The 13,941-nt window shown below is 35.9% G+C and overlaps 1 protein-coding gene across 4 annotated transcripts in view; it reads right to left on the bottom strand.

Moving 5' to 3' along the window:
- Positions 1–13,941, bottom strand: part of TRAPPC9 (trafficking protein particle complex subunit 9) — a 522,448-nt gene that overhangs the window by 334,302 nt on the left and 174,205 nt on the right. For all 4 annotated transcript variants that reach the window (XM_069780118.1, XM_069780115.1, XM_069780116.1 and 1 more), the window contains one exon: positions 4,414–4,556. In XM_069780118.1, coding sequence (XP_069636219.1) covers positions 4,414–4,556 — 143 coding nt within the window. The remainder of the gene's footprint in view (positions 1–4,413; positions 4,557–13,941) is intronic.

Below are 13,941 nucleotides of genomic sequence, written 5' to 3' on the forward strand. Positions count from 1 at the left end.
TAAGACCTGATAAGGAATCGATTAACATGATATGTCTGGTTACAGAAGGCAATGAATACAATTTTACTATATAGATTTATCTGCATTGTGTGGTAAATAAACAGTCAAGCAAGTAGATCCCTGAAGCCCTTTAAGACTTCAGTCACCTGCAGGTCAGTGACCTGTAGGACAGACTGGGAAAACTTTCAACATTAACTCATTATCTCTTATAACCTATATCTGGGCTGCTTTAAACACCTGCGTTCTTGATTACGCATCATGAGACAGTCACCTCCAGGCAAGCACAAACAAGCAGAATCAAGGATTACAGGTAACATGATCAGAGGCAAACAATTTCCTAGCACAAGGTTGTTCTGCCAGTCTTTTTGGATGCAGGCAGCTGAGACAGCATAGGTTGATATACCCACTGAAAAACCTCGGAGCAGATTATGGCCATTTACTGACAGAATATCACCTCTTCCAACAGGAGAGCTGATATCTGAATCAGAATTAGGCAACAGATTGGGCACTGCAGCATGTTAAGGGCTGCATGAAGCTAACCACGGATGCCTCTACAGACCAGCATAGATAAAGGTTAAAAGGACCTCTTGTCAGGATTAAATGCATCTTAAGATATACTGAAAATGCAGTTAATGAAACTTCTCTCTATAAAGCAGAAACCTGTGCATGAGTGGAAGACATAATTTTGGCTAGATATTTAGGGAAACAAGAAAAAAATAAAATCCCCAGTTGTTTCAGTGATATTTCCCCTGCATATCTGCTCAAGCAGCTAAATAAAAGAAACACCAATTAAGTTTGGAAGACTTTTACATAAACCACAAACTTTATTTTACAAGTGGGGGGAAAAAAGTGATTTCATTAACATTTTTGCTTTTTTTTTCAGTAAAGGCCTAGGGGAAGAATCAATGTTCAATTTTTTTTACTTTGCTTTGACTTTTTAAGCCCAGCAGCTAGTAGCTATTGTTTCTTAATTTTGTTGAGGTAAAATGTGAAATAAAACCAACAAAAACATAAAAGAAAGGGGAAAAATTTAATCCAGAAAATGAAAGTAATGATAACTTTCATTCTGAATTGACAGCTGAGAAGGTAAATTATAAAATACAGTTTCTCATAATGACTAAACAAAAATAGCTCAGTGCCTCAGATAGAATTTAAGCAATGAAATCTCAGCTGTAAATCAAAAGGAAATCAGATTCAAGAATTTAACAGAGCAAGTGAAAGTACAAAATTTGACATTATTTACTGTCATTGAGTCTCAGATATTGGCAGAGATGATCAACAGTCAAAAATAAACTTTGTTTCATTTAATGATAAATAGTTATCCTTAGCAGATTGGAAGATGACAAATTTTGCTATTTTTCACTCTAAAACATAATATCGAATTACACATGACTTCTGATGGAGAATCAACACGGGGAAGCACAAGAGTAAAGGAATGGTGTTACTGATCACTAAAGCTAATAGTATGGAACAAACAACAAGGGATAATAAGCACTTAAAACCAAAATGCATTCATGACTTAACAGACAATATATACCTAATGTAACAAAAAAAGATTTGAACACTCTTTTGACAAGTCTTGCAATAAAACATTTCTGAAAAAAATTTAAATATTACAGTATTTTCCCCCAACCAAGCAAAACTTATAGGCACCCTAATTAAAAGCAGTCACATCTTTAACTACACCTTCAATCAGCAAATCACTTAAAATAAACTTTCCACTGACTTAAATGCTGATCGGTATGATGAACAGGCAAAGAATGAAGCAAATGCATACAATATGAGCTGAAGCACTTGGTTATATTGGAGCCACTATATATAGCACCTGCTGCTATAAGACTTGTGAAACTGTACACAGCTGAACAATGCAGAAACTCTACCTTTGAATTAGCACCTCAATCTATTTTTAAAGATTTCAGGATTAAATACTTTCCACACAGAGTAAATTCCTGAGAATAGATTGACAAGACAGGGGTAGGATAACCTTGTCTTACACAAACCACAGCTGGGGAAACCTAGCACAAAAAGCCAGCTTACCAACAAGAGAGTTTCAAATAAAAGTATCATGTTATATTTGAAGCTTTTATGGAAGGTTCGCAGCTTCACACCCAGGCTACTCTGTGACTATAAGAAAGGAATTGCAGTGAACCACAGAGCAGTCGTGCTGCCCATTTAAAAGTATACATAGGCAGAGTACAAAGGACATTTCTGACACTGAATGAGGAGGACTATGCATACAAATAATAAATGCAAACCAAGTATTTTAACCTGTATCATGAACCTTCTTGAAAACTATTTAATATAGATGCTGTGGTACTTCCAGGCTGATCAAGAGAGATCACTTATTAAACCTTGAAAACCTTACAAAGGCCTAAGAATGTGCCATTGCAGGGATGAAACTCTGAACATCATTAATAAGGTTCCTGGAATTTTGCAAACACCTGTTCCAGATACTATGTTCTGACTTTGCAAGTAGCATTAGATTTACTTTACTAGAGCAGTTCCTAAAAGAATAAAATTATGCCTATTACGCTACACTTTCAAGCAGCAAAATGCTTGACAAACTTGCTTACCAATAAAGTCATAGAGTTTTAGGTCTCTTTTAAAAGAGCTGGATGCAATCTACTCATTTAAAAAAATTCTTGTTTGTCTCATTTTTAAACAATTTTTACAAAATCTATTTCAGGGTTTCGTTATCTTTGCCTAGCCTAAAATTTCCTTGCTATATGCGAAGGTCATTATTTACTGTATTACCTGCTGTGAAAGACAGATACCTATCGTCTTGGCAGTGCCATTTATGTAATGAAAAATTCAAGTCCCCTGTCAGTCTTTTGCTTCAGCAAGACTAAGAGTTTTTTTATGCTTATATTAAAGCATAAGTCACCTTTTATCACTCTTCTTGCTCTACTTTCTCTAACTTGCCTACTTTTCTTCATGTTTCTCCAAGTTCAAGCCCCAAACTTCTCTTGAGGCTTTACTTCTTTTGTTCACAGGAACAAAAGAAACACTTCATGTTTTGCACACTATGTTGCTGTCCACCCATCCTTTGACATTTTTGCAATGGTATGATACTGGTGACTCATCGTTTCTTTGAAAGTGAAATACAATCCCAGTATCTCCTAGACATATATTCTCTTCTTGCCTATCTTTGGGTTTTACTTCTGAAGTCTGTCATGAAAAAGGTCCTAGGACCAGTAGGAATCTCTTGGATCAATTCAGTTCACTCTAAACTATTAGTAGTAGTATTACATAACTGTGATGAAATAATTTCAGACTTTAAACCAAACAATATGCTTGCTCGCACTATGAACACTGGCTTTCTTTTCAATAATCCTCCTACTTGATAGTTGGTACCTGATTATTGCAAGGGGATTTTTAATAAAAGCATATTCATGTTCAATTTGTAACAATTTTTTCTTGCACTAACTTTATCCTTCATCTAAAAGAGTATTTCCTTCTCCTTGATATTTATACCTCAGAAGTATTTACACACTGAAACAAAGTCCATTCTCAGTCTTCTTTCTTCCCAACAAACCCAAGCTCATTTATTCATCTTTTGAATGACAGCTATTCAAAGGCCACCTCTGGAACTCCCAGAGTTCAAATACATCCCAATTATTTAAAGATTATAGAGTATTTCACTATTAGCATAGATGAACTTAACATGAACAAAAAATTGTTGATTAAGGATCGGTATAATCATTAACTTACAGAATTCATTTTTGCAAAAGGGGCTTTGCTTAAGCAGTATGTACAGCAATGCAAAATTAATAAAAACATGCAGAATAGGAACTGTGTATTTAGCAGCAAATAAAGACAATTTTAGAAAAAAAATTTATTAAAACTGATTGCACTCAGTGGCTGATGAATTTTAGGCAATCAGATTTTCGTGATTATGGCATTTGACCACCATCACATGTTACCATGATTTTAAAACTCACTACAATATGTGAAACTACTCTGTGGCTTACAAAAGAAAGCAAGCACCAAAGGAGAGAATGATTACAGTTTATTCCTCACATCCAAAGATGATCATTTACACATGCATTTTGGGTAAGATTCTGTTAGACAAACACAAAACAATGTAGTGCACAACACACCACAACAGCCAAGAGATATAGAAAGGAGTCATCAAATTTTAAAATAAACAGGAGATATCCTGTCTCTGGTAAAATAAACCATCATGAAAAAACGTTTGAACCTCAGAAATTGTCCAATGCACATAGATTGCTTTAATCATAGTCTGCAGTTGAAGGAGGTTACACTCCTAATGGAGGAATTTTGAACATTTGTTCACATAATTTTTATCTACATGTTGCTGATCATATCAAAAGTTTCCAGCATGGTCTTTAAGTTACAGCCGACATAATAGAGACAATGAGTCAAATATACAAGAGTCAAAACAAGGCTTACCTTGTTGCTGGAAGGGTACTAACACGCGTAAAGAAAACAGACGGCTCTACTTCTACATGAAGGCCTAGTGAAAGGTTCCGGTAATATCCTTCAACATGTCCTGGTCCACCAGAGTACTTAAAATTCAAAATGGCTTCCAGCGCCTAGAGAAATAAAAGTAAATTACTTATTAGGTATGTTTCATTACTGTGCATTTCACAAGTTCAATTAAAATAGACCACAGAAGTGATTTACCAACAAAGTTTCTATGCCCTCAAGAATTTGCTTTCCTAACACATCCATTCTATCATCTCAAGCAAAAAAGGCAATCTAACAAATAACTGCATTTTAGGTAAATTGGTTTTTTTTCCTAATCCTTTCAAAAACTAAAGAGTACAGAACAAAGTCAGCTGGACTTCTCTACATAATTCCTCTCCATACTACACTTAACACAGAAAAAATAAAGAGCTTATTTTTGCTTAGAAAAGTTTAGGGTTTATTAAATGATATGCTCTTTCATAGTCTTGAAAAAATATTCACCACTTCATTACCTTCATAATCAAATGGAAAACCTTTAAAGTTTTTGCGTGTGAACAGATAAAGATTATACAAAACTAAAAGCATCTGGTATCTCAACAAGTCACGGTAAGCATATGCTTATCTCTATTAACTAACAGCTTAAAACAACACTGTTAACTAGATCTAGTGCATGAACCTTGTATTTCTTTGATGTTCATTTTATAGAACATGATTGGCTAGCAAATATTAAAAATTAGGGTGATTCCCTAGCATTAGTCTTACACACTCAATACTCCCAGTAGTAGTGAGCCTTTACTTCTGTGATGAAATTTTGGGCTTCACGTCTTTTTCCTTAATGAACAGCATGTGGGAAGCTTCCAAGCATCCCAGTCCCCGTGCTATCATCAGTGTTCAAGCTCAGAACAAACCTTTGATTCATTCAAAGACACTACATACCACCTCTTCTTTCATTACATTCCTGAAACACAGTTTGCTGGAAGCAAGGTGAGAATTTGGATCTCAGCTCTTATTCTGGTCCCTAAGCAGCTGCTATTGCCACATCTCAGAGCAAGGACAGAGGTAGTGACAGACCTCTACCCTGACAGGGACATTACCATGTTAGGTCTAGAAGGACAGCCGTTTCTTAAAAAGATTTAGAAACAGTACCGATCTCCTCTTTGATTGGCTTTTAGCTCATTCTTTATTAAAAGAAAAAAACCCCAAACAACCCCCTCCAAAACCAAAAAAAACCAAACCTCAAGTCAACAACTTATCCAGGAAACAAATTATACTTATCAGATGACATCAATCCTCCCTCTCAATTGAAGACTTACAAATCAATTTATGAAACCTCCTAATTTCTAGCTCTAAGGAACAATCTAAGGATTTTCTAACTTACAAAAAAACATTTATGTTTGATGCCATTCTGTTTCTAAGTCTGGCTGAAGGAACAGAAACATGGATACCATCAATTTCTTAAAATAACCACAATCCAGTGATTTAAAGAACACCAAAATCAAGAGTTCAATGTTCTCCTGCATGTACATGCTTACATGTTTTGCCTATTTCCAGCTTGCTTTTAAGTAAAGTGGGCTAACTCCAATTCCTAATTTAGTTTCATTAAAATTCATAAGAGTCACCACGTAATACAGATTAAAACCTTCACTGGGTACGCTGGACATACCCGTCTACTCTGCTTATGTCAATTCCTAATTTGTAGTTAACGAACTCAAGTTTATGTTATGTCAGGAGAGCTAATCAATATTAAATACAAAAATCAAAAAGCGCAAACCCATTCAAAACGTACTTCATTCTAATTAACCAGCTGGACCATTTAATAAAAATCAGAGCCAGTCTCCGTAAGTACAGGGATCTGACACCACTTACATCATAATGTGAGAATGGACTTCAATTTCAATTAGGAAATCTGTGAAAACTCTAGCTATATATGTTCTGCATTACTGCTGTAATACTGACAGTATCCTGCTTGGGAAAGCTCCTGTGGTGTGGATCCATAGTTCATTCTACACAGGACCATGGCACAAAGCTGATTTATTAAGCCCAGTACCATATAATTACAGGTAAACATGTAATAAATGTTAGTTTGAAAGGTCACAGAGCATTATCATTCCAGATGCAAAACACTTTGTAACATCCTATACCAAATGAAAAACCTCCAGAAAAAAGGCTAAAAAATACAACCATTATGTGACATTGATGAGCAGGACAGTTTAAGGGCATCATCATAATCTTGGTCCCTGTTGTAGTGAGGAATTTGTCGAAGAAAACTTGCTGATGACACTGCATGTCCCCCACACCCCATGCTAGAGAACAGGGAAAAGAAAATCTAATGGTCTTCTATTAATGTAGACAACAGGAGAACATCTCTTCTCATCCAAAATGTAAGATCTAACTGGGGACATTTAATACTGAGGACACAGAGATTTTTAATATCTCTGAGAACCACAGAACACCCAAACCTATAATCTTTCTCTGGCCATGATAATTTGCAGCGTTTCTAGGAACATACACTTACACACAAAGATAAAACAGCAGGCAGACTTTACATCAGGACTGTAGATGTATGTGTAGGGAGGAATATGACTGAAGGAAGTGATTTCTTCAGGAGCCTTCAGGTGATCAGAGAAAGTTTTATTGCTTAGGATTCATGTAATATGAACAGAATGTAAAAAAAAACCAAATTCAATCCTCTTTAACCCCCTCTCCGCACGTGTACCTTGGAAAGGACTCCACATACAATATGAAAGATTGATTTTCTATCTCTAGGATAGAAAAAAAAATCCTACATTTTCATAAACTTACAAACCTCCAATTTAAAACAATTTACCATTCTCTCCCACAGCACCTGCAAAGAAGAATGGTCCAAATGGTACAGCCCCTGATTTAAATAATGTTGTATACTTACTCCAGTGGCCTTGTCAAACCTACACAAATAACAGACTGAGCTGCAGATTCTATTCATTTTTATAAATACCAACAGAATTTATTAGATTTCTCCAAACTGCTTCACTGCAGACCAAAAGGAAACGGCAGGGTGTCACTATGAACATAATTTTGCCTGCAGATGATCCATAAAGAAGAAAAGGAAGGAAGGACGGAGTACATTGACCTCTCAGGGCAGGCAGCCAGGAAAAGAAGCCTATTGTTAACTGAACACATCTGGGATTCAGAATATCTATGGACTGGGGCGGGGGGGGTTTCTTGTTTTTAAGCGGAGTTGCATTCTGGAAACTCAATGGTAAAAATATGGGTAAATTGTTTAACCTATATGATGACTTGATAAATTTTTTACTACTTCATTGGAACTTCCTTCTATTCATGAAGAAAAGGAAACAAAAGCGTTTCTGCATGTAAGTTCCCGATGACAAGACTCTTAAGCAATGGTGCCAGACATTAATACCACCTACTATATTGACAAGAAATATTTTACAGATAAACTATCAAAAAATTACCGTTTTGGTTTCTCCCATGCATTTTTTTCCTCAAACATATTTTCTGCATAGAGCAGGTACCAGTTGTTTGTTTTTTTTAAAATCGTTCTCACCAGTCTGCTCATGGAAATGCTTCCCATATTCAGAATTAAAAGCAAAATTAGAAAAGGACTGCTATTTGAATAACACTATGCCACTAATGAAAAGCAAAACATTTGACATTAAAGTTTCCTAAGTGACAATAGTTAGTACTCCTCTGCCAATCCCTCAATAGTGACTCTGTCTGAACAGTAACACCTTTCATATACTGATTTTTAATTGCCAATTCAAACAATTATAATCTACAACTCAGATCAATTATTTCTACCGAACTACTACTATAGTACTTCCTAGCCAGAAGTACAGAGTAAACTCTAAAGAGAATTTCCATATAATTCTACAAAATATTGCTACTTAGGCAGAACCTAGAACATTATTGATTGAGAACAGGTCTCCCCAAAACAGCTAATGACACAAGAAACATATAAGTGAAGGGGGAAAGAGCAGTGATTAAGGGGATTTCTTGTGCTTGGATGTTAAATATGGTGCTCAATCCTTTCTGTATGCTTGTTCTCTGGTAAGAGGGTTGACTGACTACCAGAGTCAAGAAGCTTTACCCCAAAAAAGTGTTCAAAGTTATATGTAGCAAAGAGCACTATTTTGGCTCAAAAAATGGGCTTAGACCAAGAGTATGTTAAGGTAACTGTAACTCAAGGATATAAGAATCCACCTGCAGAGACAAAATCATTATATGCTGTATGTAAAAGAAAATAAACATTCCATAGAAGAACACAAAATATTAGCTTAATTTAATATTAGCAACTCTCATAATTAGACTTTTTTTAAGAAAAAAATCCTTCAGAATATGAAAAACATTAAGAGTCATTTTCTTTTAAAAAAGGGAATAATTACTGAACAGCAACATTAGATATAATCAAAGAAACTACGAACAATAAGAACAATATACACTGTAGGTGAAATAGTAGTTAGGAAACTCAAATTTATAGTGATATATTGTTAATAAGTAAATAATCAATAAAATCTTCATATATTTTCCTCCTCACTGCTGAAAAACACTTTTATGCATCTAAATTTTTGGTTTTGTAAAATTTACAGTTGGAAACAGTTCAGGTCAGGAGCTCCTGGGTTTAATCCTTATATCATCTGTCTTGCTTAGTAGATTTGTTTCTTTATTCTTTGTTTCTTTACTTTTAAGCAATTATACTAGCAATAACTCTGATTTTATCCCTGTGTGTATCTTCTTCTGGAAGAACCAGAAGATTCTGTTTTATGGTGTTTCTTCTTACAGTATTGCATCACCATAAATACTGCATTTTGTGTTTCAGATAGCAAAGCAAGATTATGTCATCAAATTTTTTTCAAACTGGAACATTAATTTTTGAAATATCCATTATCATTGTTTTCCATAATTAAATTAACAAATTCTACTTTGTAAGAAAGACTCACGTATGCTGCATTTTCAGGTCTTTTCTAAATCTCTTTAGTATAGTAAAAATGACACTAAGTAGATCTCAACATTTCATACAAGATGAAATGCCAGTACTTAGATATAGGCAGCTTGCTCCTGAGACTCTGCAGATACTAACTGCAATAACTGTGAAGAAATACCAGAACGTACCATTGCAGGCTCCTGATTAAGATATAACATTTTTTAAATAAAAAAAAAAAGGCAGCATGAAGACCAGACTAAAAATATATAAATTCAGACTATAATCTTTCCATTTTAGTTTCTGAACTGCTTATAGAAAACAATTTTTACTAATAAATATAATTTCTCATGGGACTAGGGCTTGAAATTTGAAAAATAACTTATTCTAGGTGTCTAATCTTCCAATATACCTTCCTTAAAAAAAAAAAAAAAAAATTACTTGCCCAAGAGTAAATATGTTTTCTTCCCAAATCCCATCATGCTCCTGAGCTGCTTCTCATGCAAATTAGCATTAGCAGGACATGCTCTATGCATTAATGAGTGTTTAACCATTCTTTCTGACTTTTAGCCCCTTTTCTCACTGGATGCCTTTTGTTTTCTGGTTTGAGTGGGTTGGTTTTTTTCCTTAAACAGACTATAAAACCCCATTTTGTTAAGTTGTCTGCCTCCCTCCTTCTTTCCTCTCCTTCTCTGACCATTCCACTCCGATATTCAGCTCTGATGGGCAATCAGTGATACTCATCAGTAATGAAGAGAAATAAAAATGTACTAGTTCATCAGTTCCACCTTACAAAAGGCACCAGAGAATCTCTCTCTGCAAGATTAATTTCTCAATTTCTCCTATTGGGTGCCATGCTTAAATTCTTTTAAGAGCTTTGAGGATTGTGTAAATAATACACGGATCAGGAATTTCAGCTGCCTAATGCAACTAATTAAATTATTTGGCAGTAACAAAGAGAAAGTTTCTCAAATTAACCACACTCTTCAACAGCACCAGGTAACCCTGACAATAAATATGCTAGTAACGACAGCAAAGAGATGGCCAGCTGAAAGAGTGCTCAGAGTGCCAGCGCTGCTGACACAGACGGCGTCCCACTGCCTCCGCTCCGTGGGTGCAGAGATGCAGAGCTGGTGGCATCTCCACCTGCTCCCCCATTCCTCGCTGCTCCTGGGACTTGAGGCTGAGTTCTCCTCAGGGCTGTTGTATTTGCACAGCACCGCAGGGCCTCCCTGATGCTTCAGGCTGCAGACCACGGTTCCAAACGGTGCATTCAAGCTCTCTTCTGCTCCCTGCTGCCTCAGGCCAGTCCTATTTGCTCACCTTCATTCACGCTGAGAAGCCGCACAGTTCACCCGCATCTGCACAGCACACAGTTACCACAGAGTGGAGTAGGGATTTTTTGCCCTAGTCAGACTAAATTTTTTATCCTTCTTTCTGTATGTGGCTCCATACCTCAATTTCCTATATTTACTATCAAAATTACCTGGCCGAAGCATTACTGGACCAAACCCAGAAAGGTCCACGCTTGGAGACTGCAAGCTTTCAAATCCAAGCACGTGGGATATGCTGCTCCAGCAACATGGTTCATACAGAAATGCAGTACATTGAACACAGTTGAATCTTTTTTCAGGGAAGACCAGAATGTGAGCATTGGGAAGGAAATGGAGATGCCTACGTAGCTGAAAGGAAGATGAGACTCAAATAGGTCAAGCTTCCAGTCCTTGGACTAAGTTGTGAATGCAAAGACTGCGTCTATGTTTAGAGTTGATCTCATGAAAAAAATCAGTCCTGGCATTGAGAAATGCACATATCTCTGCCTATGTATTCATTTGACTATCAAAATTAATTTAGTTAGCACTTTCTTGAGTTTCAATTTACAATAGTCTAACAAAAGACAAATAGTTGTGATTTTTGCTTCTTTCTCCCATCACTGAGTCTACAGTCCGTGATCCCACAGGGCAAGCTGACAAAGGATAAAGTCTGTATAAAAATCAGGCTTAAAGGATAAAGTCTGTATAAAAAAACCGAGGTTTAACAGCAGTGTTGGGAGAAGCAACAGGTGCCCTTATGTACATAAGCTGAATATCCTCCTGCCCACTTGTTCTCAGGAGGATAAAAGAAAAAAACACACCCCCACACACCACTAAAGAGGAAAAGCAGAGAAACTGCTGACTAGCTAGAGATTCTATAATTCTCCTTGGGAAGACAAAAATCTCCAGCCTAATAGAAAAAAAACTCCAACTAAATGTCAGTAGTGTTGTGTTTTTATTACTCCCCACTGAGGAGAGCTAAGCAAAGAGCAGCATTACTGAAATCTGAATGCTCTCACAACATACTTCATAGTTTCTGAGATACACACACTTCTTACCATTGACTCTTTGGACTGGTCTCTTACTGCAAAATTCAGACCACAGGGACTTGGATGCTGATATCTTCAAAGCTTCTTCCATGCAAAACTCCACACCATTCCCTCAAACACTTAGACCTTCCTTTACTTGAAATACTGGTATTGAAAGGACATTTGGGAGGAGAAGTGGTGTATATCATTTGTGATAAGGAGAGCACCAAGCCTTTACCTCACAAGGTTTATTTCAAGCTGACCATTATTCCAAAACTGAAAATAAATTAGTCCTCCCTGATGTCTTTAGTATCTGGCACAAATCTTAGGCTACCCAAGAAAGTCCACAACAAGAAATGAAGATCAGAAGTGGAATACATGAACAACCATATATGAAATTTTCTACCTGTAGAAAACACCGTATCATGGTTCATAAAAAGTAAATTATATCATAAACTGAATTTTTACATGAAAATAATCAATGGAATGAGTGCGCAGTGATACCATGCAATTTTGCAGAAAGAGATCTATTCATTGCTCTCTCACTGGAGAATATTAGTCTTTTCACTTATGGCTAGCCTGTTTGATTTTCTGATACACAAAATATATTTCAGGTTTTCTGTATTTTTATAAATGACACAACAACTCTCTTTTTTCTTTCTTTTTTTTTTTTTTTTTTGCTAAAAAATAAATCCTGGAGTTTTGAGAAGAAATTAAGCAGCCGAGAAAGGACAGTAAGTAGCTATACATTTCTTTGAATGCAAATCATGAAGCAAATCTAAATCTACTGGAATACTTAACTGATCAAGGTAGAATTCCTAATTTTCCCCAAATAGGAAAAGGAGACTCTCCCAGTAGATATTGTTCATTAAAGCACCAAATAGTACAGTAAATGATAGCAAGAGTCCTGATACATGCATTATAAAAAGGATATGCATATGTAATCATCTTGTGGTGCATATGTAATCATCCTCTAGAACCAAACTGCAGCAAGCATTCTCCATACTAATTTTTCTCTTCTGTATTCCATTAAAAATATACATGGCAACTACAAAAGCTATGATAAAATTCTTAATAACTGATTAAGCAATGAAATAAATTGTGCCACTGCATTAAGTCAGACCTTTTTATGTACAAATACAAAGCCCACGTTGTTATTCCTGTTAAACTACTTTATCAGTCTAAAGCAAAATTAAATATAATTTTTAGCACATGTGTTAATCAGGTGAATTTACACAACCAGTCTATTGAACAAAGTGCCTGTTGTGTTCATGCTCTAGTGCAGTTTTACTCAAGTACACCTACAGCATACACACTGACTTTCAGTAGCAATTTTTGCAGTACACCAATGTTTATGTAGCTCATCCATCTACATTTATGTCTAGTTAAGCTCCTGAACAACGAAACTGCTGCATCCCTTTGTAAAAATAGCACAATGGCAGTGACAAGTAGCTGTAGCTAAATATAGCTCCTGCAGGCATATGCCAGGAATTAAATAGTACATTTTACCCCTCCCCAATCCTAAATCAGTAAGCTTCAACAAGGAATCTCTAGTGAATACACACAGGAGCTCCATAAATCCCCCTTAAGCTTACAAGGCATATTCTGAATCTGTGCTAGCTAAAAATAGCCATGTTTATAATGAGAATGGAGATGTGAGCAGAATAATATTAAGTTTAAAGGCAGGCATGCTATAGTCATTCCGCATTAATGAACAGGGTGAATCAAAGGTCATTCTAACAAACATATACAGATTGACAGATAAAATACAATATACAATATACAGCAATCTTTTACTGACAAGCATTCATCTCGCATTAAACTGTGCACTTTCTAATTGGCTATTGCAGTCATACATTCAGAAGTTATTTTGTGTGCATTTTTTAGCTAGAACACAAGTTGTTACTTCCAAAAGAGGAGAAAGAGGAGTATATGGCATTATTCCTCTGGACAGTATTCCCTCCTAGAGTTCAATTCCCCTCTGGAAATATTCAGGAAATATAATACATAATCTTTCTTGTAATAATAATCACAGAATTCTGCTTTCTTTAATTAAAGGCAAATTGCATCCAGGCCTCCAGGGCAGTACTATTGCAGCCGAATGCCCAAGTGGCTAATGCATGTTCTTAACTGCCTCAAAGGTTATACCTCTGTCAATTTAGATACAAGCACTGCTGACTACAGCTATCATAGAATCTCATTGTTGGCTGAGATACAGATGAGAGATTAAAAATAATTTACATACAAGTAA

The sequence above is a fragment of the Haliaeetus albicilla genome, chromosome 3 (assembly GCF_947461875.1).
Source record: "Haliaeetus albicilla chromosome 3, bHalAlb1.1, whole genome shotgun sequence".
NCBI lineage: Eukaryota > Metazoa > Chordata > Aves > Accipitriformes > Accipitridae > Haliaeetus > Haliaeetus albicilla.